The following is a 26,006-nucleotide window of genomic DNA, read 5'->3' as shown; positions in this document are numbered from 1 at the left end:
CTTCTTTATACCAAAACTGCTGTCTTGTTTAATGACATTGCTATGTGGGCTGAAATTAGGCTGACAGATTGTGAGCAAAGGCTGTGATATTACAAACAATAGTCTATTGAGCATGAGGAACTTGTTGAATTAGTTACCGAAGGCATTAGTGCTCAGTCCAGCCTCTTTAGCATCTGGAAGACAGAGAAGAAATAGTGGGCTAATGAAATGTCCAAATGACACCAAACTGCAAAGGGCTGCAGGTGACAATGGCAGCTGACATGTGCCTGGTCAGAGGCAAAAACTAATAATAAACTAATAAACTCACAAAAGGAAGAAGTAGTTCATTAAGAGGGGAGCATTCAAATCAAGGGGGGGGAAACTATGTTGGGGTTCCTTAGGAATCAAGCACACAAATGATTAAATTTTAAGGGCTCTGCTGGATTTCAGTTGGGTTTTTCAGAGCAGACTGGATGGCAGTGGCTCCTGCACATCAGCTCTTCACCATCTGTGATTCCCCTGACATCAGTACAATTCTCCAGTGCTAGTTTAGGGATCCTGAGGACTCTGTAAAGCAGTTATGAGAGGGTCATCTGTTCCCCATCCAGTTTGGGTTAGCTTCATGTTGAAAAAGAAACTGAAATTTGCAAAAGGTCAAAATCAAGGTCTCATTTTGCTCTGTTTTAATTATTCATTTAATAATCTTTTAGTTTCTTGTGCCTTGCAGTACAAGTTTTTAATGGTCTTTGAACTTTAAATATGAATTTAATTGCTTCCGTGTCCTTCTTTGGGAATAATTCCATCAAAATTTGCACCTCTGCTCTGTGCTGCAGATAACTTAATCCATATCTGGAATTGCTGGGATTGCTGGGAGGCATGTATATTAGTTTATTAGTTTACAAGATGGACCTAGCTCCCCATCTGTGTTTACCCAGCCTGCTACCTTAACCCTAGAAAGTCTGCCAGGATCACATGCACAGCTCAGGCTGAGGTGAATCCACACAGCAAACTTTGTCCAGAGAGATCTAAATCTGTGACCTGTGATGCAACTGGAATTGAAACTTTTGGGATGAATACCTTGGGCTACCTAAATCCTGAAATATCCAAGGAATATTATTATGAAAATGAAAAAATACAGCAAAACAAAGTCACTTAATTAAAGGTATTACAATGCAATAGCTTGGTTTTACCATTCTTGCTTAGTTTGGATAATAATCTGTAAGAAATCATAGTTTACACTAAGATTTGTGTTCAGTTGTCAGTAAGAGATGGGTCTGACCCCTGTGGCAGAAGATGCACTTAGATGTGCCAGGGATTTCAGCTAAAGCAGGAGCTGTGGTGGGTTGGCTTTGCCCACCCAGTGGTCTCTCACCCACCCTCCTCACCAGGACAGAGGTGAAAATAAGGTGAAAAAGCTCATGGGCTGAGGTGCAGACAGAGATGGCCTGCACAGGCAAAACACTCTGCTGAGGGGAGACTAATTTAAAATAGGTTTGCATAGTAAAAATCAAGGAGAAACTGAAACAATGCCTCTCCCTGCCCTGCCCTGTTTCCCAGAATCAACTTCCCCAACAAGGTGCAGTGCAAGAGACTGAGGCACCTGGACACTGACACCCACCATGGCAGGTGGCATTATTTGTGTTTGCCACAGGTGTTCTGGCTTCCCAATAGAGCTGTCTTTTTTCCAAATATTTCCAATGCCAACTGTCTCCTTGAGGCGAGCCCTCAGGAGCAGATTGAGAGCGTGGAGCAGAGGGAAGCAGTAGGGAGAATTTTCTTCTGAAAAGAAGATTGTGGGTAGGAAAGTAGAGGATAGCATTAAAAATAGAGAAGATTAAACATGTTCCATTAGTAAAGCCAGAAACAATTTAGGATAAGGTAGAAATCCTGGAACTGTATTGATAAAAAGAATTTAAAATGTCTTTTTCCTGCTTCTTTTCCTGCCCAGAGCTGCTCGTGCTGGTATTGAGCAATGTGTTGCCAGAGAACAGTCCTATTGACTGCAGTGGGACTTGCTGAGGAGGGAATTGTTTAGCTCAAATAACCTTATAAATACACATTAGAACCCAACAGTATATTTCCAACCCAAAAATATATATCTAACCCCCAAAATATATTTGAAACCATAAATCCAGGTTTTCAGTGCTACTTTTTAGAAAGAAATATAATTTAGCATGTGAGCTAAAATGTGGCCATGTCTTACAAGACCTGATGAGTTGGGTTTTGGATCAGGAAAATTCAGTCTTATTTTTGTAGTGTATAAATGGAATGGACAGTCTAAACCCTGTCTCTAAAAATCTTGGCACACTTCAAAGGAAAAATGCCATTTTAGCAATTTAAAAGCACTTAGTGGGTTTTCCCAGTGCTGAACTTCATTTCTATAGCCAGTGTGGTTGCCTGCTGAATAATGCCATAGGGGACAATGGAGCTCTGACTATATTTAAAAATACTATTCCATGAAATTCACTAGGAACAAGCTGAAGCAAAGTCTCATTTGTGTCCTTTGGAAGGAGGTGATAGTGGCTGTAAATGGTGAAGGAAAAGGATTGAGATGGTTTTTGAATCACAGAGGAGATATAGGCTGGACCATCTGTGGGGAGAGAGGGATGCCTAGAGCAACAGGCAGAGGGGCCAAGCAGAAATCTGGGGACTCTTTAAAGTTACAGGGACTTGAACAAGAGCAGCAATTGGAAAGAAAGAAATCCTAACAGGTGGGGACTAAAAGATGCACAGAGATATAATTTAAAAAAAAGTGAAAAAAACCAAAAAGGAAACAATTAAAAGTGTGTTAGGACACATAATTGGAATATTCAGATAAGAGGAGACAAAAGGTCAATTTGATTGAATAATAAAAATCTGTGTTGTCTTCTTTTTGGTGTATTCATATGCATGTAGCTTACTGCTATATATTTTATTTTATGACTACAATTAAGCCTTTAAAAATAATTCCGAACTACCTTTAAAAATTAATTCTGAAGTGTTGTAAGGCCTGTTATACTTGTATATTTTAACCAATGGACGTAGAAGTTTCAGAAACTTTTCTCAGTGTTGTTCCTGGAGAGTTGATCAGCCATTCCTTAAAACACATCCTGTCTTGTCTGTTCCTGGCAGGGAACCTTGGCCGGGTTGACCACGTCACAGAGTTTGAGTATGACCTCTTCATTAGGCCAGACACCTGCAACCCACGCTTCCGAGTCTGGTTCAACTTCACCGTGGAAAACGTGAAGGAATCACAGGTCAGTGACAATAAATTAGACAGCTTCAAAAATTGAGTTACTCCAGAACAGGTTTTCTTTAACAAAAAAAGGTGACACCCAGGAGGGTATCAGCAGGAGTGGGTATGACCATGCTTTTCAGTTATCCAAGACAGGAGGAAATTGCAAAGAAAGAAAATTTTTGCTAACTAACAGAATTGGTGTTAATAATGGCTGTCACGTGTCTGTGCTTTTGCATTCCAACCAAATATGTGTGTTAATATACGAAAAAGAAGTCCATCATATCTGTTCAAATATTATCACTAAAGCCTTCATTTAATACATGTAGAACAATGGGGTAGCTTTGCAAACAGGCATTTCCCTTGTGACTTTAGCAGAGGAGTTGCTTTGCCAACATGTCCCTTGTGAAAGAGGAGGTTTAAATGTGAAGCAAATTGATAGGCGACTGTTTCACTTACTTTTAAACAGTGTTTCTTGCAGTAAAGATACCCCTTAAGAAAGACACTTCCTTGCTCTATTTTTTTCACTTGTTTACTTATAAAAGTTATATACTAACTTTCACATTGAAAACAAAATGCATTTCACTTTTAACATGCGCCTTGAATTTTGTTCTGGTGGCCTGCCTTAGTTTATCAGAATCAGTCTGTCCTTTTTACTTAATGGAAATGAAACATATTTAGTAAGAAAAAAGAACTGCAGAAGCTTGATATTTGTATTTATATGAGACTAATATCTTAATATCCAGCACTGCATCATTCCTGTTACAACTGGAAATCATGAAATTGTTTATCTATCGTCCTGGAGCCTGATACTTTATCAGACAGACCCTTTCCCCTGCTGTGCCTTACTCAGCTATGATCAAATTATATAGTCATGAGATGAATGGGAATCTGTCTCAAGGAGGCAAAGAGATCGGGTAGAAAGATACAATATATATCTAGTGCTTACAGGATATTTGTTTTCATGGTTGTCTACATGAAAGAGAATGGTTCCACTATTAAGTTTGACTTGTGAGGTCTGTTTTTATAATGTGTGCTCCTATAATCTTTTTCTCATCTCTCCAATTTCCGTTAAAATGAGACCTGCCTGGATGTAATCTAGTCTGGAACCTTTTTTAGGTCTTTGTACTGCAGGCCATGGGCAGCATTAGTCATTGCAGCTCAGCTATATTAAATGAAAGTTAGAAGTTGCAACATCAAACATAGTGTGTAATGTAATCTGTTTTCTGTATTTTGATTATTTTATTTTATGTTTTACTAGAAAACAATAACAAGGAAGCCCAAACTAGAGAGTATTGCTTCAAAAGTTTGCACTAATACAAATATAGAGGACCTTTGATCACATTATGTGTAGAAATAGGTATTTTAATAGCTCTATATAAATCATTACCTGGATAATATTGTATTTATTTTTGATGTATCATATAAGTAATGTATGAAGAAGGCACATCTATATATTTGTGTTTATTAGGTCTGGTTTCAGCCATTTGGATGAGGATTCACAAAGAGTAGCTACTTTTGATTTTTATATTATTGATTAGTGCAGTATTTTGTGTTATTAATCTACAGATAAATGAAAAGAAAGACCAATTAGACATTCCACCCAGTCTTACCACCCATGTATTATTGTTCTGTAAGAAAACAGGTTCTTTGAATTCTGGTTTTAATTTTCTTAAGTTATGGAGCTTCCATTTCCTATGTCTGAAAACTGTTTTATAGACTCCTCCACAGTGTTGCTTGATTTTTAGCCTAAAGCTTTCCTTTATTTAATCCCACAATTCCCAGTTGCAATTCTGCTTAGTAATAACTCCTCTTGGTACAAATAAATCCTCATCATCCCTGACTAACATTTATATTTCTGTAAATTATAACATTCCTCATCATTTGTGTCTCTACCTAGCTATCATATTTGGTTCTTTCAGCCCTATATCCAATAGACCACTTTACCTTTTAAGTATTTTTCCGCTTTGGGGCCTTTGGACTTTCATCATAAGTGAATCTTTCAGTCCTTTGATAATTAGCCCAGTTTCCCAAGGAAGCCAAGCTTATATGATCACACAGTCTACTTGCTAGCCTACGTTTTTGTATGGCTCCTGATCCCTCTCCTCTCTTTTCTCCTTCAATAGCTTCTTAACTCTTGGCCAGTTTCAGCACCACTGGACAGGAATTCCTGTAAGTTTTGGGAAAACAGGCTGCCAGATGGGCAAGAGACCCATTAGTGTTCCCACTGGCAGACAGGCTATAGTATGAGATCATTTCTTATTAAACATCAGAGAATCCACAGAGGAGATGAATAGGAGAAAGTACTCATTGGAATTTGCATTTTTAAGATACCAGAGAATCCAACCATGAAATCCAAATCCATAGAATTTAGTAATTTTGCTTCTTGCAGAACTTCTTGTTTTTATTACTATTCTTCCTCTTCCAGTTCCTTCAATATTTTCTTTATAGTGCGGAACTAAAATTTAATGGATAATTCTGAGTATGCTAATCCCAATTTACAGAGAAGGGGCTTGAGTCCCTTTGCTCTGTTACTGCCTCACTACAGACAGCTGGAAATTGCAGCAGCCTTTTGTTGCTGTATCACTATGGAAACTCAGGCCTAATTTGTTTTTCCCTATCATACAGAAGTCTTTTTTCAGAGTGATTGCTTCCTTGCTCCTGTTACGTATGTCTGAGGTTACTGTTGTGTTTCATAGGTAATAGAGCTAAGCTCTGTACCATGCCAGTGACAGCCTAATATTTCCAGAATTATTTTTAGAATTTTATTATAAACTTGGTTTATTTGATGTTCACTTCCTGATGTTGAAGTAGAACCAACAGGTTATTTTTTTTAATTTGGAAGTTGGTAAATTAATTTCTTCCTCCTTATGATTTGGACTTCTACATCAGACATTTTATGTTGTCTGTTTTATTTTATACTTTTTTTGACCAGGAAAAAAGATTTTTAAAAATTAGCTAATGCCTAATATTTATGGGAGGAAATGAATCATCATGTAAGGTACCTGCAAGATGTAAAATTTGGTCTTTTGGTCTCCTTATATGGTTTCTGTCCTGCAAGTCAGTTGGTCTGAAAAGATCTGTGCTATGACTTTTTTTGTCTCTTGTTTGGTGAATTCAATTTACACCAATAATGGAAAAGAAAAAAATAGAAAGGGATATGTCAAATGTAAGGAAAACACATAGACCTTTATGATTTACACATATCCATGAAAGGGAGAGTGAAGGAAATAGGATTTGCTGTGGAACACATGCTCTCATGGGCAAAGCCTCCAATTTCTCTAATTATATATGTGTCACAGGCTGCTCTCTATTCCTGATAATGCTCTTTACTGGGCAGGGTTTGCTTCCTATTCACTTCAGCCATGGCCCTTAAAACACCATCTACGATTTTGCTAAATTTCTTCTCTGTGCAGTCGGAAATTGGATGAACAAATTTCATCTCCCAATTGCATTTCAAGTATTTTAAATACACAGTGCTTTAGGTGCAAGATTACCTCTGAGCTAAAATGGCTGTAATGCTATTACTAGCAACAGTGATTCATTTGAGCTTTTTGGGAGAAAAAAAAAGAAAACTGTGTATGTGTGATAAATTATAAAAAATATGCTGGCATACCGATATTGGAGGATTTCACAGGTGAAAATAATGATTATGGTTTTTGAGGGCCATAGCCAGAAATTCTTCTCAAGTGCTTGACACTCACTGTTCCAGATACTGTAACCACACTGGAAAAAGATGATCTTTGTCCTGGAAAATTTACTCTTGAGCAATTTGAGAAAAGATAAGAGTTAAATACAAGAAAGCAATGAAAGGATTAAAAATATTTGAGGATTTTTGATTTAACGCAACAGCCATATTATACCCCTAAGCAATGCATATCTAGGCCTCATGACAAATTCTGTGTGTGTGTATGTGTACCCTGAGCAGCTCTGCTGTCTGATGAATCATGTTGAGAAATGGTATTTTCACTGAGATTAAAAAAAGAATTTCCAACAGAAGGGGTTTCCTAATAGTGCCAAATTTTGTTCTGTAAGTGTTGATAAACACATTTGAAGTTCGTCATCACAAGGGTGCTGACAAAATATACCAAGAGGGATAGAGGAGAAGAATGGATATTTGGCAGCTAGGACTTGATCATTACTTACAGTTAATAAATCAATCCAGATTGAGGTTAAAATCAAAGAACCAAATGTTATTTACTTCAAAGGCATTCTCTCTGTTACTTCAGTTGCTGTTGCACTGGAACTAGAATTTTGACTCATGAATTTTTTTTTGTGGTTTTTTATGTGTGAGTATGGATCAGGAAAAGGGATAGCCTGTTTTTCAGAAATTTGAACAGGATGTCCAGGTAAGACAGACATTATCATAGCTGGACATTATTATGAATGCATGAAACTGTCATTGTAGAATTTTCTTGTTTTTTGTTCTACTCTGTTTTGTAAAATATAAAAGGCTGTAAGATCTCCGTTGTCTCTAATTTATTAGATATTCAGGAAATATTTGTTATTGACAGTGGATTTTATAATATGTCCAGCATCTTTTGATTGTCCTAAAACAAGTAAATGATCTTTAGCAGACAACTGTTTCTTTATGATGTTGCAGCTGTGATTGTTTAAAGATATGAGTGATACATGTATAGGGAGAGATAATGTCTCTCTTTATACCAACTGACACATTTTGGAGAAGCAGGGTGAAAAAAAAGAAAAGCAGGCATAATTTGAGGTACTCAACCTTTTTTTCTGACCTAAGAACTCATTCTATGCAGTTAATTCCTGCAGAAGCTGCATCCCAAGTAAGATGGAGTGAATATGACATCAAAAGCAGGCTAAAGTTGGAAACAGGCTACCTTTTTACTTTCTTCTTCTTAAGCAGACGTGCTTTGCTCTACTGTCATTTGGGGATTTAAGTTACTGGTATCAAGATCCTTTATAACGTTTTATACTCTTTCCAGCTTCTCATTTGAGAAGACAGATATTTTCTTTACTGTGCATTAAAGGCTATATTGAATTTACCTAGCTTTGGAAAATGCATATGTAAAAGGACATGTTTTTGTGAGAGTACAGGTCTGAAATTTTGAAGTGAATACATTTGAAGTGAATTAATAAAGCATTTTTTTGCAACAATTCCTGACCAACATTAAATGCATAATTTCTTTTGTGTATTTCATTGCATATACCTTCTTAATAAATTAGGTATATATCACTCATTTATCAATAAGTTACATTAATAATTAATTAATCCTCCTCTGGTCGGCTCTCTCTAAATAGCTGTTTATAAGAATTTGCAAGGAGAATCACTAGATTATTTGTATTTTCCCTTTTTTGGAAGTCCCCAGCTGTTACCCATCTTTATGTACTCTTATGTGAATTTTTAGCACGCTACAAAGAGATGTCCAACTCTTCCTGTGTTTTGATGTTTTAGTCACTGTTTACCCAGGTAGCCGAAACCTAATCTTGTCCATGTCCCAGTTTTGTTTTGTCATATGAATTAATTTTGTTTCCTTGCTTCTGATACTTTTGTTGAAAACCCTCTATATTTAAGAGGTTAAATGGGTATCGGTAACCCAGCTGACACTACCAGCTCCCACTCCCATTTGGACTTCGAGATGTAACTGTGAGTAGAATCACTGCTATAACTTTTCATTTACTGCTTACTGTAGTGTTAGTATTGACTTTGTTAGAGCAGTATCAAATTTTTATTTGTTTCATACATGAGTGAGGTTTTTGCTTCCCTCTTAGCTATCAAAGAGTGGATTTCAGTTCTTGTGGTGGAGCTTGGTTGAGATTTAAACTTTGACGTGCATCTAAGGCTGCTGGGTTTGTCATTATTGTTCATCATTATCATGTCATATCATACCATGATTTATTTTCCCTTGGAGAAAAGCAAATACTGCATAAAGGTTGAAGTTATAATAATTTTTCTAAGATTAAAAAGGAGAGAAAGCTGTCTTGAAAAATTTTCATCAGGAAAAATCAAGTAAAAATATTAATCTGAATTAGAGAATGGTTTCAGTGAAAATTCCTTGGGGTTCACTAGCAAATATGACAACAGTTGAACAAAATAAGATTTATGTGTTTGTATCCTTTGGGATTCCTTTCAGAATTTAGAAGCAGCAAAATTCTGGACTTTAGGTTGGTTTTTTTTTAATCTGATGCCATCCCTGTATATGACAAAGTTGAACTGCATATCCTGCACCGGCTAAGTTCCTTAAAGCTGTATTTGTGTGCAGATGTATATTTTATATATAAATGTTTGCATAAATCCATGTCTATCTGCCTAGAAAACACGACGGACTGAGGTGAGTGCATTTGGATATCTTTAGCAAAGCTTTATACAGGGTAAGCTGATTATTTCTTTGAGTAGCACATGCCCTTCAACTTGAAAAAAATGGGAAAAGAAGGATGGAGGCAGAATCATCATGCAAATTTTGTAAGACCTTGCGATACCATAGCACTGGGCAATATGTGTCTGTTACTTTTTGTTAGGGAGGGCTTGAATTATCTGAAATTTGTATTAAAAATCAAAATGGATTATTTCAAAGGAGCCTTTGTATTTTTAAGAGTAGTTTTACTGATCCCTGTGTTGGAGAGTGGTACAATTTTATTGTAAGTCGAAAGTGCATAGGGTTAGACCATATCTATAGCAGTTGAGGTAATAATTTACTTACTGAGGAAGCATAATAAATTATAATTAAATAAGAAACAAAGTGATGATGTTTAAAATAGATTGCATGTGCCTCTCAACATTTAAAAAAAAGAAAAATCAATTGAACATATTGCAGTTTTGAAGAAAAATAATGGTACCATTTTGGTAAGTTGTGCCTATATTGGTCATGTATAAAATTAGATTTATAAATGATGATTCTTCCAAGTTGGAATCCTTTCAAGTAAGTATAATTTTATTTTGGATCAATAATTCAGTTGTGCTTGGAATAGATTGAGGGTGCATGTGAAACTTTGCTAAGTGCAATGTAGTGTGCATCTCCATGAAATTTTCCAAAGCTGTAATGACAGGCAGCATCCTTTGAAAAGTAATGAATGCAGGTAGCTTGCTAAACACAGGAAATAGTCAGCATTACCTAAACAACGTCTGGTGAAATAGTCACTCTTGGCAAGGCAGTGTTAAATGCATAAACTTTTTCTGTTCCAGGTGTCTGTAAGAACATTTCAGATGCCAGAGTTTAGTAATTATTGCACTCACACTGTAGGCTTCAGATTTAACACTGACTTTTGCCTACAGGAAACTAATGGCCAGGTGTGCTTAATTTCCTATGATGGTGGCATCTGTCACTCAAAATGTCAAAAATACATTATAGATGTCATCAACAAAATCAGCACTGTGATGATCTTGATGTCAATGATGTGACATGCTTGCTTTTCTTTCAATTTAAAACCTTTTTGATTTCTGATTAAATACTCCTTTTTTAGTTCCAGAGTAAATTGTCTTCCATGCAAATTTGGTTTCATTTTCCTTTTATTACTGAAAAGTTTTTATATCAGAATGTGGAAGCATACATTGGAGAAGCAAAGATGAAATGTTTTGAACTTTCCTGGATTTTTAAACCTTTTAATTCAGAATAATTCTCAGTTTTTAAAATTCAGAATAATCTATTTCTCCCAGTGATTTCTGAGGGACAAAAGTTCCTACAATGGTAAACGCTGCAGAAAAATTACATTCTGATCTCAATAAAATATTTCGTTGCTTTGCTATACTACTTATGAGTATATGCTTAGTTTCTAAAACTCTAGAGCTATCACACATTAAGATACACACTTTCAGCTTTTTTAGGGAGCAAATAAAATGCCCTGATTTGTAGCTACTTTTCTTTTTGTTTGTTTGTTTTTACTGTTAATTGAAACTGGAAAACCGTGTAGGTTACCCGAGATACTGCATTATATGTAATTAAACTATTATGTTTCTATATATGTATATATGTAACTATATATTTTAATTTATCTATTGAAGAAGCTGTGAAATACTCTGTAAAATGACTGTGCCATTTTTTTGCTTTGAGAAATTAAGGAAAATTATCACTGGGTTTATAAACTCATCTCAACATAGAGCTGCTGTATTTTATATAAAAAATGCAGAATAATCAGCTGAGGGATTCTGATGATTGAGTACAGTTCCCCCAGTTTAGGATCTGGCCTGTACACCCTGGATATGAAACATCTGCTGTTACACCACAGCTCAGTATGGCTCTGGTAATTTTTTTGTGATTTGAGAAGCTCTGTGCAAGCTTCTAATTTTCATAGTAGCACTACCATGATGAACTGTGGCTCATTACTGTAAACTGATGGCAGCTGTTAATACTATTACAGGCAGAGACTTTTTATTTAAGGGAAACATTAGCCAGTAACTGGTAGATTTCTGACACAGTATTACATAAGGCTTCCTGTTAGGATGGAGAGCAAAGAGAAATGGATTTGAACCCATTAGTATCAGAATTACGTGTCAAAAAGCTAGAGCAGAGTTCAATTTATTTCTGCAATAAAGTGTAAGCTGGAGATTGACTTGACAATTATTTTACCTTACATTGCTCTGGTTGTTCTGAGATGACTATTCCAACATCAAATCATCTTGTTTGGACACCTTTTACAGAATAACATGATAGTCTAAATATGCATTATGTTATGTAGGAACTAAAACTCGGAGGTTTTTTCAAGTAGAAATGAGTTTTTTATTACTCCTTTTACTAGAGGATGTATATACAGTGGAACACATTCAGCATAGATTTAAAACAACTGCATATATTTTCTGCTAAATCTAGTGCATGTTGTTGAATGGCGTTTACATTGTAATGGGAAGGATAATATTTCTGAAGCTTTTAGTAGCTTGGTATAAGGAATACAAATAATCTGCCCCAAAATATTTGTTTTCTCTAAGCCAGTCACTAAGCAGGGTTGTGGCTTTTGTTTACCAGTCTCTTTTTTCCGTAATAATTTTCCAAGATAAGAGACAACGCGTTGGACAACCACTTCCTTATAATAAATTTCAACTTTGAGAAGAGCATTGTTACCAAAATTTTTGCCCACCTAATATATGTATTGTCCTACTGAACACCAGAGTCTATGAATTCAGAGCCTTAACCTTGAACATTGTAACAAGCTTTTATTGGAATGGCAATTTTTCCTGTTTTGGACTAATGGTTCTCAATGGAACACTCATTTAATTTTCTAATTGTGTAGCATAATTTTTGAAGGGTGTTGTGTTCACTGTCTCCCTGAAAATGAACTTCCCATGAGGTTTTGTAGATGTTTATGAAAACTTTAATGAAAGTAACGTTTTACACCAATGTGCAGATTCTCCTAGCTGGCTTTCCTTTCCCTCTGCATGGTTTCATGAAGGCCCATGTCATTCTCAGGTGATGAAGCAGGGAAGCAGAATTGCAGCTTTGCAGGTTGTTGTGTGTTCATGTTCTGATCTCCTGTGAACTCTGTGGGCAAAACTGATCCCACAAACAGAGCACTACAGAGTATCGTGGGGTTTGTGGCAGGGCATTTCCTGGCCCTGCAAATGCTGAGTACCTCCACTGTAGGTTTAGAATCACCTCAGTAGTCAGTTTAAACCAAAAATCCTTCCTAACAGGCATGTGGAATAGCAATTCCATGGCCTTGGAATATCCAGGATGAAATGACAATTGCTGTTCCTTGTGGGTTGTCTCTTCCCTATGGCTGCAGAAGGATTTCTTTGAACCAGAGGTTAATATAGTTACCTACCTAGGTCAATTGTTATTTTACATGGAGTTATATATATATTTATTTTATTGATTCAAAGCCTGTTCATTATAAAAGTCAGTCTATAAAAGAGATGGCATGTATGCAGGGAGATAATTTCTTTTTTTTTTGGCCAGGAATTTCTCATGCATAGATACAAATGAATTTTCTAAATGTAAATGTTTGGCTAGATTATTCTTCAGAGACACATATTGATTTCTGTTGTCACCCTTCAGTGAGATTTAGTGTAGGTTACTGGGAAATCCTTTGCAAGTACGTACTGAAAAAAATGTAAAATATGATTTCCTTGACAGTTAGTAAAAAGAGATAGAGTAGATGTTAACAAATTAACTGTGTTTATTCCATCTTCACCAGTTTAAGAGTCTTTCAGTTTCTAAAATTCAGCTTGTTTGATGCTTACAGAATGCGGGTCCATATTGCACTGGGAGAGCTTTGAAATTCATAGCTGAGCAAAAAGGAAGCTTTGCATTTCCTGATTTTCCTTTGCAGATCTAAAAGTGGAGTTGTGGCTCTCTTGCCAGAGTGGGAAGTACTGTATGATTTTGCAGTTTAGACTATTCTATAATGCATGTAGTATGAGTCTCATGGAAGGCTGTGTGTGATGGCCCAGCTTAATCCTAAAATGTGTTTCATTCAGCTTTCTAATAAACCTGAAATTCATAAATTTCTGTGTGTTATAGTGGGGTTGATAATTATGGATTATAATAATTTTACACTTCAGTGCTTAAACCTAAATATTGTTCTCCAAATACTTTTTTCTTTTCCTTTGTTATTTAGAGAGTACAAAATGCCTTCACTAATACCAGAGTGCAACTTATGAAAAATTTGTTTTTATAACAATATAGTTTTATATCTATCTAAACAAGTTATTTTAAAACTTAGAAAAATTTTTTATGTCTTACAAGGACTGTTAGATATGTGTTGAACAGTTTGTTATGGTTCAGTCATGATAAATATCAAGTTCATCTAAAAAATAAATAAAAAAGTATTATTTCAACACCTACAAAATCTGATCAATTTTTGCTTTCTTGGCATTGTGATATTGTTAACCTCCATTAATTTGCCTTTGTATAAATATACCTTGATAAATGGTTTAAAAACAATTATTATCATGTCAGTTATAATGTACTGCCAATAAATATTTGGTTTTAGAAATACATTTTAATATATAGGAGATGAGACTACAATATTGCTGTAAATTTCTGTATTTTAATAAGATTTAAATTATAATTTCTATGCCCTCCTTTGCTCAGTTTGTAGATAATAATAAATGTACAGTTAGATGAAAAACTCAGCTTCCGTTGTTTCAAGGGAACAGTGATTCTTGGGCTTGTATACAATTATTAGTGAAGCTACAAATATTAAAATTATACAATGATGTAGTTGTATTTTCTCAAAACGTTTGGGAACATTTTGAATTCAGAGGTATTTTTATGATCTCTCTCTGATGTACTTCAAGGAAGAAAAGCAGAAAGAATTTTGGGAAAAAATTAATCTTTGTGGTAAAACTGGCTTTATAAAAAGCCAAACAAGCAGAGGCATTTTTAACATAATTTTCTCCTGACTTAAACAATCTTAATTTTATCACTTTGCCCAACTGTGTTCCTTTGCATGAAGTATGTGCAGGAGATACTTCTGAATTTGCATTTTCATTAGATTTAGCATTCAGCACCTAATGCCATAAATTTGTTTTTGAAACTCTTTAATTCCCCTGAGTGTTCCAACATATTGAATGCTATTTGCTTTGTATTATGTTGGCAGCAAATCTGCAGTGAAAATGCTGTCAATATATATTCATAGCTAACATTGTTAACTAAAAGCAATATTGTTTTTCTATTGTAAGCTGTCACAAATGTTTGGCACCCTGTTGTGTGAGCCAAAAAAATGTCAAAGAAAGAAAAGAATATTTTTGAAGAAAAGTGCAGTGATAGTGTCAAGTTTTCTGTATTAAAATACATTCCTTGTTTGTACAGACCTTTACAATTTATGAAATTGTGTTTTGTAGTACTGTAAAGTTAGAATATTGTGAGAAGATGCAGGCAGTTACAGATATATTAAATGAGAGAAGCACAGTAAATGATACAGCCATTTTACTTTGTGTGCAATGCAATGCTTATCAGGCTGTAAAATGTATTCTACTATACCCAAAGATTATTTTATTAATAGATCTGCTATATATATGTAGAAAATGAATAAAAAATATTTTGCATTTTTTCTTGGTTTTGAAGATGAAGTGTATAATTAAGAAGAACAAATGCAAAGTTTTGAACATTCTCCTAGGGAGTATCCTTATCTTTGTGTAAGAAACATTGATTTTGTTTATTTAAATTGTGTATTCCTTTTCCCAATCATTCATTCCTTTCTAATGAAACTTATTTTTTTTTTTTTTGTATCTGCATGCTATTATAAGAATGTCTTAGAACAGAGTATTTTAGAGAATCTTCTGTGGGGAGAAATTTAAAAAGAAAAATCCCGTCTGCCATGCAAATAACCATGTTAGTACTAATACATAATGAACACCCATAACCTAAAATAAGACAAGTGGAATCTTTTGTGCTGCTCTCACAAGTGATTTAACCCAGGTAACTTGTAATCTAAGCCATGTAAATGGGAACTTCTGGATGAGGTACTCGAGGCACAGCCAAGTTTCCTGGCCACAGGCTGGGTTACTGTGGAATCAGCAGAGTTCAGTTGGTGGCACTGGAGAGGACTGAGAAAAATCAGTGTTTCAGCCCCACACACGGCTCTCACTGAAGTACCAGTGCTTCACAAGGATACAGATTTCCAGTACTCTCATCTCACCAAGATAACATTTTTCTATATTCACCTAGGTGAAAATATTAATCCATGTATAGTGAAGTACTGGCAGCCCCAGAAATGTTGTCATTCATGACACTTTGTGTCATTCTCTAGAAAACTTGTTTTCTCACTGAATGTGTTGAATTTGGGAAACTTTTTTGGTAAACCTTTAATAACTTTGGACATCGGTCAATGTAGTTTAAAAAACCCCAAACCTTAAATATTATGATCTACTATTCAAGAAAAATCTTTGGTAAATTTGTTTAACGCTTTTTCACACAGCAATGTATTGGTAACACACATTAGCATGTATTATCTTTTGTGATTCTGGCACATGTTGTGTGCACATAGAGCCTCATCATGCTACATGATGCCAATAGTAAGTCTTTTTTTTCCTTGGAGCCAATTTCACCCCTCTACTTTGAAATAACCTCTGCTTTCTGCACTGGTATTTGCTCTTCTAGGGGAATACAGGTGCCACAAGTGATTTCACAAGGTCCTTGGTATGGACTCGCTATTTTCAAACATTTTCTAAGAAGTGCAAAATAACCCAAGTTTCCATTGACTTTAGTGACATTTCAGTACTATTAGCACCTTGGAAAAATGGCCTTTATATTCCTTGGCACCAATCTCTATAAATTCTCTCACGTGCTTTCAAGTAAAATTGTGTAAACCTTCAGAGCTAAGTCTACCACTACTGTCAAAATTAATTTTTTTCCTGCTTTTTAGTTCCCACTATTCTTTCCTAATTTTCATAAAAAAAAGAAGCCAAACAAAAACCATAAAATACATTTGATGTATGGAACTGCTCTCTCTGTCTTTGATTGGCATTATATAACAAGGTCAGGGATGTTTGTTAATGTTCTAGGTGTATGTCCAGCACATTCAAGTCTAAGAGAGAGCGTGTCTTGCCCCTGTAGTCATTCTTTTCTAGATTATTCTAAGAAGTTGCACATGATTGAGTTTAATATATATCCAGAGAGGCAATATAGTTGGAAAATTGCATTCACAGGTGAATAATATTTTTTAAACACAATAAAAAACTTTAACAGTTTCTTAAATGGCTCACTAGATAGGGATTGCTGTTACAGAACAGGAGACAGTACTGCATCCTGCAGACAATTGACAAAATGGACTAGCAGTTTTCATCCTTAATTTGATTCTTTTTCCTCAGTGGCAGAGAGATGCATGGTCTTTCTTACATTGTTTATCTTATTTTGGCATAAGAGATTTAATCATGACTGTATCCATTTTCCACAAAGTGTCTTGTGCCTTGAATCATAGAATGTTTAAATCTTTTGCAGGTGTGGGATAACTGTGCATCATCCTACTGGAATGCTTTGGATTTCTGTGCCTTATGGAAGAATGTACTTTTCCCCAATTTTCAGAAATGTTTATGAAGTTTTAGAAAGTGCTGTGTCTTCTATCTGGTGGTTAGATCTCTATCACTTCTTGCTATTGTTAGGGTTCCTTTTTATTACTTACTTTATTATATATTGTACAGGGGGACTGCTTTGCCTTTTTACATTTTAAACTGTTGTTTTGTTAGGCATAAATTTGATGCTGCAGGAGGAATGAAGATGTGCAAACCCAGTTATTAATCATGCTCAGATCTTTTCCTTATGTGTGCCTTGAAACCTTCTTTTCCTTCCAATAGCCTTATATGAAATAAAATTGTATTTTTCTTTTTTATGCTTCAGAGTTTTGACTTGATAAAAATAAAGGCTGTTACTTGCTCCCCTTTGCAGAAGTGATGTCAAAGAAAGGAGCAGGACATTCCTAACTTTTTCTCTTAGCCCGAATTATTCTCATCCCTGCTGAGAAATTTAGGTGGAGGACTCCTCCAAGATGTGTTCCCTGCTTTTTCTTCTAACAGGGGTGACTCAGAATTCTCTTGAGGGTAGCTATTGCAACAACACTGGAGCACAAAGACAGAGAAATTAATAAAGTAAATAGGAAAGACAGTAAATATAGACCAGACCATCCTCATTTACTGTTAGAAATAAGAGAGGAACAGTATTAAGGTACATAGATGAGACAAACCAGCACTTATCCATGGTGAAATCTATAAAATGTCTTCAATTGCTCAAGGGATCTTTAGATATAGCATTATTTTCTCTATCTTATGGATGACTTGACCACCTTCACTATGAATTTTTCATGATTTTCCTGACCCAGCAGCTCTTGCCTGTGGAGAGAGTAATACAGTATTGATTTGGGTGTTAGGTTTCTGCCTTTTTTGCCATAACAGGATTTTTGTAGCCTAGAAACCTCAATCCCTGATTACTCATTAGAGACTTGAACAACTTTTCTTAGATCTGGAATGTAAAAGAAGAATCACTTGGTTACTTTTGTCATAGGTAGTCTTTGTAGTGGAATTTCAGCTCATCTGGGTAATGAGTGTTGTTATTAAGCTTTCCTGATTGAATGGGCTCTACTAGGCCTACAGATTGCAAGAATACTGTTGCCTGTTAACAATTAGTGTGTTTGAAGCAAAATTGCACTGGTGAATGTCTTTATTTAGCAGCATACTGCAAACCAGTGGAATAAGTAGGGGTCTGCATTCATCCTGGCACTGATGTCTTGGTGACTTATTTTCTGTGCCTCTTGGGCATATTAGAAAATTGAAAAGAGGCCATGATGTTGCTATTTCTCATTTAAACTGTTGTGATTTTTTTTTTTTTTTAAATAAAAAATCCATATCTTACATCCTCTGAAAACTTACTCCCAGCATTGCCATGGAAACAAGATTTTTAAAAGGGACTTAACTGAAATTTAGCAGCAGTTTTTATTTCTTTGTGATTCATACTTCATAAAAATGCAAATGTCACACTAATACATGTTTTACCTTAATATTTTATACTACCATTTTGTCTTAATTGGTCTAATGTTTTTCCTAATTAAATTTTGAGCTTCTTTGAATGATTTTAAAACTGTGCTTTGGACCTATCATGCTTTAAATTTTGTCTATGTGACACACAATTTAAGACACTGTCATAGAAGAAAATCAATCATTTCAACTTGTAGTCACAGACACAACAAAAGATTTAAAAGATTTAAAAAGCCTTTTGTCCTGACTGGAAATTTCTTGGCCTCTATAATCTTTATTTCTAGTGAAGTACCACAGCAAATAGCTTTTAATAATTTCTATTCCTTTGTTTTTCACTTTATTCCCTCTAACTGTGTGAAGTTGTTTAGAGGATAAATTACTGCTGTGCTAAATAAAGCTTTTATTCATAGTTCCCTTAAGAGGAGTGTTTTGTTTATGCAAAGCTGCAGTGTGCACATTGGTTTACATACACACTTGCATCAGCATGTGCACATAAACATTAATTTAACATTTTATTTGTGTGTGAACATGCAGCAGTCAATAACGTTAGTTCAAATGTGAAAGGGTGTCTGGCATTCTCTTCTGAGTGCCTGTTTTGGTCAGGCCTCAAGAACATACAATATTTTGCCTCTTAAAAATGAAAGTTAATATGATTAGAGCAGGGATCCTGGTGATCAAGACTGAAATCATACAACTATGGAATAGTTTATGTTGGAAAAGACCTTTAAGATCATCATGTCCAGTATTGACCCAGCACAGCCAAGGCCACCACTAAGCCACGTCCCTGAGCACCACATCTACACCTCTTTTAGTTAACTCCAGGGATGGTGACTCCACCACTTCCCTGGGCAGCCAGTTCCAGGGCTTCACAGCCCTTTCAGGGAAGAATTTTCTTTCCAATAACCAATCTGAACCTCCCCTGGTGCAATTGGAGTGTTTATCACTTGTTACAGGGGGAAGAGCCTGACCCCCACCTGGCTCCAACCTTCTTCCATGAGCTGTGGGCAGTGGTAGGGTCTCCCCTGATCCCCCTGCAGTCCAGGCTCAGCCCCAGCTCCCCCAGTGCTCCTCCCCTACTGCTGCTCCAGACCCTGCCCCAGCTCCATGGCCCTTCCCTGACTCGCTGCAGCCCCTCAGTGTCAGTTTTGTCAGGAGGGGCCAGAGCTGGACACAGCACTCGAGGTGTGGCCTCACAGTGCCCAGCACAGGGACAGTCACTGCTGCCACACCATTGCTGGTACAAGCCAGGTGCCCCTGGCCTTCCTGCCCCCTGGGCACAGCTGGCTCATGTTCAGCTGCTGTCACAGCACCCCCTGGGCATTTTCCCCTGGGCACTTTCCAGCTGTTCTGCCCTCAGCCTGTAGTGCAGCAGGTGTTGTTGTGATCCAAGTGCAGGATCTGGCACTTTGTCTCACTGAACCTCCCTCAGTTGCCTCATCCCAGTTACCCAGCCTGTCCAGGTCCCTCTGCAGAGCCTTCCTGCCTCCAGCACATCAGCACTCCTGGCTGACTCGGTGTCACTGGGAACTGACCGAGGGTGCCCCGGTCTCCTTGTCCAGACCGTCAGTGAGGAGACGAAACAGAACCAGCCCCAGCACCGAGCCTTGGGGGAGACCACTTGTGAATTGGATGTAACCCCATTCACCACCACCCCCTGGGCTGTAAACTGGCACAGCCACTGAAAGCCAGTGTGTTTTCACAATTCTCTCTATGAAGCCACTGTACCTTGGGACATTAGAAAGAAAAGAAAATGGTGTGCACCATATACACTACTGGCCTCACTTAGAAATTGTTATTAATCACAGCTCAAGCAGTATGGATCACAGATCCCTCAGTGCTGAGCTGTCTTGCCTCCTTTTATTGCATTTTTATGAATGTTTTCAACAGGTAAAGCAAGCAGAAGGAGATCCATGTGGAGTTATACTTTACTGTACGAAATGAAAGTGTAGTCACAGACAAAATACAGAAACATAGGAAGGCTTCTGCCTTGATGAATTTGGTTTTTTTAAATTAAAAAACTATTATGAAATAATTTTATGCCCTTTACCCTAAGATTTGCTTTGTACATGCTGAAGATTTATTGATGTATATGTTGTCCACACTCTACCTTATTCTGTAGGGTACCTTATTCTGATGAAAGGCATCATGAATGCATCTTGAATGACAAAAAGAGTCTGAAACTGTATTTGAAGTTCAATTGTATGCAATTTTTCACTGACATTAAACAATATTAAGTATTTATGATTAAATATTGGGTAAGAAGTAAGTTATCTCATGAGGCAGTGGTTGCATGTATTTGACCAGAGAGTAAAATCAGTAGAAAATAATTTTAGATATATTTGTAGTGCTTAGAGCAAGTGAAAAATAAGCATTTTTATCACTGAACTTGACAATTATTTAGATACATTAACCTATTAAATGAATGTATCATTATTGCTTATGCTACAAATGCATTTAAAACCTAGAAACATGTTGGTCAGGTTCCCAGGGCTGCCCACTCAGATATAGCTGAGTGTGTATAAAAGCTTTCTTTTGTAAACACAGCGAGACCTGCAGTTTGAGCAGTGTGTTTGCCCATTTTTGCATGCTCAGCTTCCATGCAGCCTTCTGAAGAATGATGCTTGACATTCTGGATAGGTGGTACTTAACAGGAGAGAAGACAAAATTTCTTCAAAATATCATAATATTGAGGGGCATGCAGGCACACAGATGTACTTACAGAAACAGTAGTGGAGTGTCAAATGAATGCATTTGAAAAGTAATTACATCTGACTTTTATACTGGAACAAACAAACACAATTGTTCAACATTGTCTTTCTCCACAGACTTGGTTGGCAGTGCATTAATAATCCCACCTGATTGAAACTATCCCTATTTATATTATGTATACTCTACTATTTGCAATCTTCAGTTTTTCCTTTTTTAAATAACTGTTTTATCTGCCTCTCTCTGAAGATGAGCAATATCTTTTTCAAGTTAATGAGATTCCTATTTTACTTAAACAAGATGCATTCACTGTCTTTCTGTTGTTTTAAAATATAATTGCTATGAATGTGTTCAACAGTTTGACTTGGTTTCTTCAAATTGAGTGAATTAATTAAAAATTGGTGTTTGCCCATAAAAGAGTGAATGAGCACACTCAGTGCTTGATGTCAGAAATCAGACTGTAAATGAACATAATTATGTTTCACCTTCCTATTTAGTCATTTGTGTGGGCATAAGCATTTAGTTGTTTGCAACATTATTTCTTAAACAGTTTCATTTACACTTTGGTTTTTTAAGAAGAGAGGGAGGGTAAAAGAGAAGTTAATGACTAGATAATGATTTCTTTCTGAAAGGCTGAGCATCACTTCTAATATTCAATTTGCAGAACATCAGGGTAGAAAATGCTTCTCTGATGGTTTTTTGCTAACTGTATATTATTTAGGAAGAAATTCTCACCACAGAACATGAGATATCATTTTGGCTCCAGGTACCAGGGTATTATTCCTACACACATTTATGTTATGGTGTAAGCAACCTGATATGCAAAGGTATTCTCTGTCTATATTGTACAATATACTGCTTTAAAGCAACAGACACTGATGATGGCTGCCATTTTGTTTAAAACAATCTATATTATAGAGTCAAAACAGCATGGCTTTTTTCCTTAAATTTACATACCCAACACAATAGTCTTTTTCTATTTTGACTGCTTACTGAATGCAGTTCAACCAGCACATTGCTTGTTATAATTTTGCTTTTTGTGGGATTGTTTTTCTTGTCCCTAGAGAAACTCAGCATTATATTCATGATTTGGATAGGCTTATTTAACAGTAAGCAGTTGCTTTGTCTTCATGAAGGATTCTATGACCCAACAGTGCAATCAGATCGGAGAATAACTTGGCATTTCTATATAGGAATATTGTCTTGCTACTGAATCAAAAACCCTCTGTGATTACTGTGTATTTTTTGATATACATCAAATAAAGAAGTCCTCAATGTGGAGAAGGATATTATATCAGTTCATTCCAAGCTGAAACAAATTCAAAAGGATGATGAACAAAAAAATGTGCAACTGAGGATTTCAATTTTAAAAGGTTAAAATTGGAGAAAGGAGGTAATGTAGGACATAATGAGAACTCAGTGGTCAGTATGGCCATCCTGTCTGCTACATGAAAGATATAGAAATAATACAAGGCTGGAAAGGAAGAGAGTTTCTCTTGTAGACAGTTGAATTCTCTGCTATTATAAATTCCTAAATTTGGCCAGCTATGCTTTAAAATGAGTTATTCCTTTAACAAACCTGTTTGAGATGTTAGTCCTCTGAAAGTTTAAGGCCGTCTATTTTCTTGACTAAATGCACTAATAACCACTAAATACTCATTTGTTCTTTTGACAGTATTATTCTTAAGACTAACCATCAATTCTGCCTCCCACCTGTTCATTCCTGTTACAACATATGGAGAACAATCTTATCAATTTCCATCCGAAAGTGAGGGTGGTTTTTGTGTAGTACCCAAATAGTCACAAGAGTTTGCCAGTTCAACTTCATGTGCCTGCATTTACTGGCTCACAGAAAATACCAGGTGCATATTTTCAGTTTCTTTTAGAGCACTGGAATTCTACCTTAAGGTTGAAATAACAGTGTAAGGACTGCACAAAGAGTTCTCTGTGCCAAATGTGCTCTTTGATCAATACATTAATTCTCTACTTCCATTAGTATCAACCATAATCTCAAAATCCTAAGATAATAAATAAGAAAGTAATGAGCATAAATTGTGACCTGTTATTTTCTTTGGATAGCCCCTGAGCAGTAAAACAGTGGAAGAAATAGATCAGTGAGGCTGGTTACCACAGAAGTGTTTTTTCAGGTTTCAGGTTATTACTCAGCAGGAATTTTATCAAATATGGGAAATCAGTGGAATGTTTTTCTTTCTCATAATACTGTTTCAATTGACAACACAGATGCATTTTATGCATTAACAACTATTCTTAATCATCTACTAAAATTCGTGGAAATCTCCCTTTTACACTGTAATGCAATGCAGTTCACTAAAACCATTTTGTTCCTGCAGAAAGTTGACCTCAGGAACTCATAAAATGTGGAGTGTGATAATTTTATAACAACTACCAGAATTTTCCATTTACTGGTTAACAGCTTGTCATGGATTAATAAGTAGAATATTGATAGTTAAAGGTAAATATGAAAAGAGATGCATGAATAGTAAATATAAGTAGTGCAGTGTTGTTTAGCTGCCATGTGACACAATGAAAAGTTATTTTTTTAATGACATGAGACACAAATCACAAAATGTAAGATACCACAGCCTGAAAACTAGTATCACCTTGCAATCATGAAGGCTGTATCACCTCAAGATCTTTAGTTCAAAAGATAAAGAGTTTTGAAAGATAGTTGCCTTGTGAGTATCTGTTCTGCTGCCCAGAGATATAATTTAATGTTCAATTTGTATATGTGGTGTGCTTGGGAAAGCGTGAATCAAAAATCTGCCAAAGTAGAAAAAAATTGATGGCTCAAAATTGTTGACTAAATTTTACCTGTATTCTAGTAATAAAGAAAATTTAAAATTTTGGTATAAATCTAGCTGTTATTTACATGATCTTCAAGGCTTTTATAGAAATATAGTAACCAAAGATGCAAAAGTCAGAGCTGAACATACCTGTAGCAAAATAGATTCAAAATTAGAGAGAAAACTTCAGTTTGTGCAGCAGCAGATCTGTAATAAAAGGGCTTGATAATAGCATTTGATGATGTTAATCATAACTTGTTAATAGCAGGTAGTATATTACACCACATTGAAATGTTGCATATTTCTGGTATCATTCATCCTTTTTCCTCCAAGACTGAAATTCAGTTTCTTAATGATAGTGTTCAGTAATAAAGTGATGATTATTTTGCCATATTTTGCCAGGCTTATTTTTTTTAGTAGTAGAGGTCAGCAATTCCACAATTCACATTGCAGAGGAAAATATTATTTTAGCTAGGGCATCAGTGGTGAAAAATAGGTGTTCTGCAAAAATGAGTTGTACTGAGATGATTTGAAATATACATTCTTGCTTATTTTAAATAATTCCTTTGATGTAATACTTATTGACTGATTTAAATCAAAGATAAATTTCTTTTGCAACATTAATGGTGGGAATTCCCTCAAATTCACAGAATCTTTATCATTTTACCCTATAGAAGTCAGTCAGATCTCATTTTATCATATGAAAAGTGTGAAAGGTACTCTTTAATGGTTACAGACTTTCCATGTAGAAGAAAGGAATTTTCAGGATCATGACTTAAATCCAGAAGTTTATGCTAGTTGGATATGGCACTATTAATGACAATTAATAAATATATTTTTAAATTTTAGGGTTTTTTTGTTTTTGTTTTTTTTTTTTTTTTTTTTTCTAAATAAACCTCCCCAACTGTCAGGAAAGTAACAGAAGATATGAAAAAGCAAACTATAAATGGAGTAATTAGGTAAGGGTAAGAGAATTACCTTGGAAAGCATCCTGGAAAGCCTTATGGAGTAATGGGACAAAGTCTAAGGAGACAGTGAGGAAACAGGGACCAGTAGGTTGCAGTGATTTATGCACTTCCCCATGAACATGTGCAACTACCATTGAGTTCCTCTTAGAATAATTAGCAGCAAAAGCAGCAACACCAACAATAACTAAACAGCAAGAAAATGCAACAAAACACTCTACTAGGCTGCTTCCTAATATTAATTATTTCTTCAAATGTTTATATAGGCATAAAGCAGTGTATGTAATGGGGTACATAGAAATTCCAAGTGAAAAGGGTAAAAAAAATATTTCCATTGGGTAAAATGTAAAAGTTAATATAATTTGTGGGAAGTAGAATGAAAAATCACTGAATATACACAAACAAAAAATAATTACAACCAAGATGAAACTGCTCATTAAAGAGCTGCCAGGTTTGGTGATAAGTCTAATTTTATTTGACAATTTCATAAATGATGTGGGGGAGGAATAGACCTTGAATTACATTCTTAGATTGTACTAAATTGGAAAGTGCTGTATATTAATGAGGACAATAATACTTCAAAGGTACTGGAAGATTTTAGAAATGTGAATATAAGGTAATAACATTATTTCAGTTTGGGTAGAAAATGAGAGTATAAAAAGGAGAAGCCCTGAAAAGAAAATTAAACCATAAAGAAAATGTTGACCATATTTTTAAAAACTGAAAAATAGAGACAACCAGCAAGTGATGCTTTTGCTGAACTAAAACTATTGGTGATTTAAAAGAGAGGGTTTTATTACTTTTCAAGATTGCATTCCTTTTGAAAATCTTCTTGCAATGTGAAAATATTTACTTAGATAACTCTCATTGTCTTTCATGATGCAAATTATAAATATATATATATGTGTGTGTGTGTGTATGTGTGTGTGTGTGACATTACCTAATGATTTTTTTTCTCCAGATTTTAGGGA

At 35.6% G+C, this 26,006-nt stretch overlaps 1 protein-coding gene across 2 annotated transcripts in view; it reads left to right on the top strand.

Annotated features, from left to right (window-relative positions):
- LOC130256077 (BEN domain-containing protein 5-like) overlaps window positions 1-26,006 on the top strand; it is an 858,262-nt gene that overhangs the window by 42,604 nt on the left and 789,652 nt on the right. For both annotated transcript variants that reach the window (XM_056497342.1, XM_056497343.1), the window contains exon 3: window positions 3,091-3,215. In XM_056497342.1, the coding sequence (XP_056353317.1) occupies window positions 3,091-3,215 (125 nt within the window). The remainder of the gene's footprint in view (window positions 1-3,090; window positions 3,216-26,006) is intronic.

Source organism: Oenanthe melanoleuca, chromosome 8, assembly GCF_029582105.1.
Source record: "Oenanthe melanoleuca isolate GR-GAL-2019-014 chromosome 8, OMel1.0, whole genome shotgun sequence".
Lineage (NCBI taxonomy): Eukaryota > Metazoa > Chordata > Aves > Passeriformes > Muscicapidae > Oenanthe > Oenanthe melanoleuca.
Note: the sequence above shows the minus strand (reverse complement) of the source record. Positions and strands in the feature narration are given on the sequence as shown.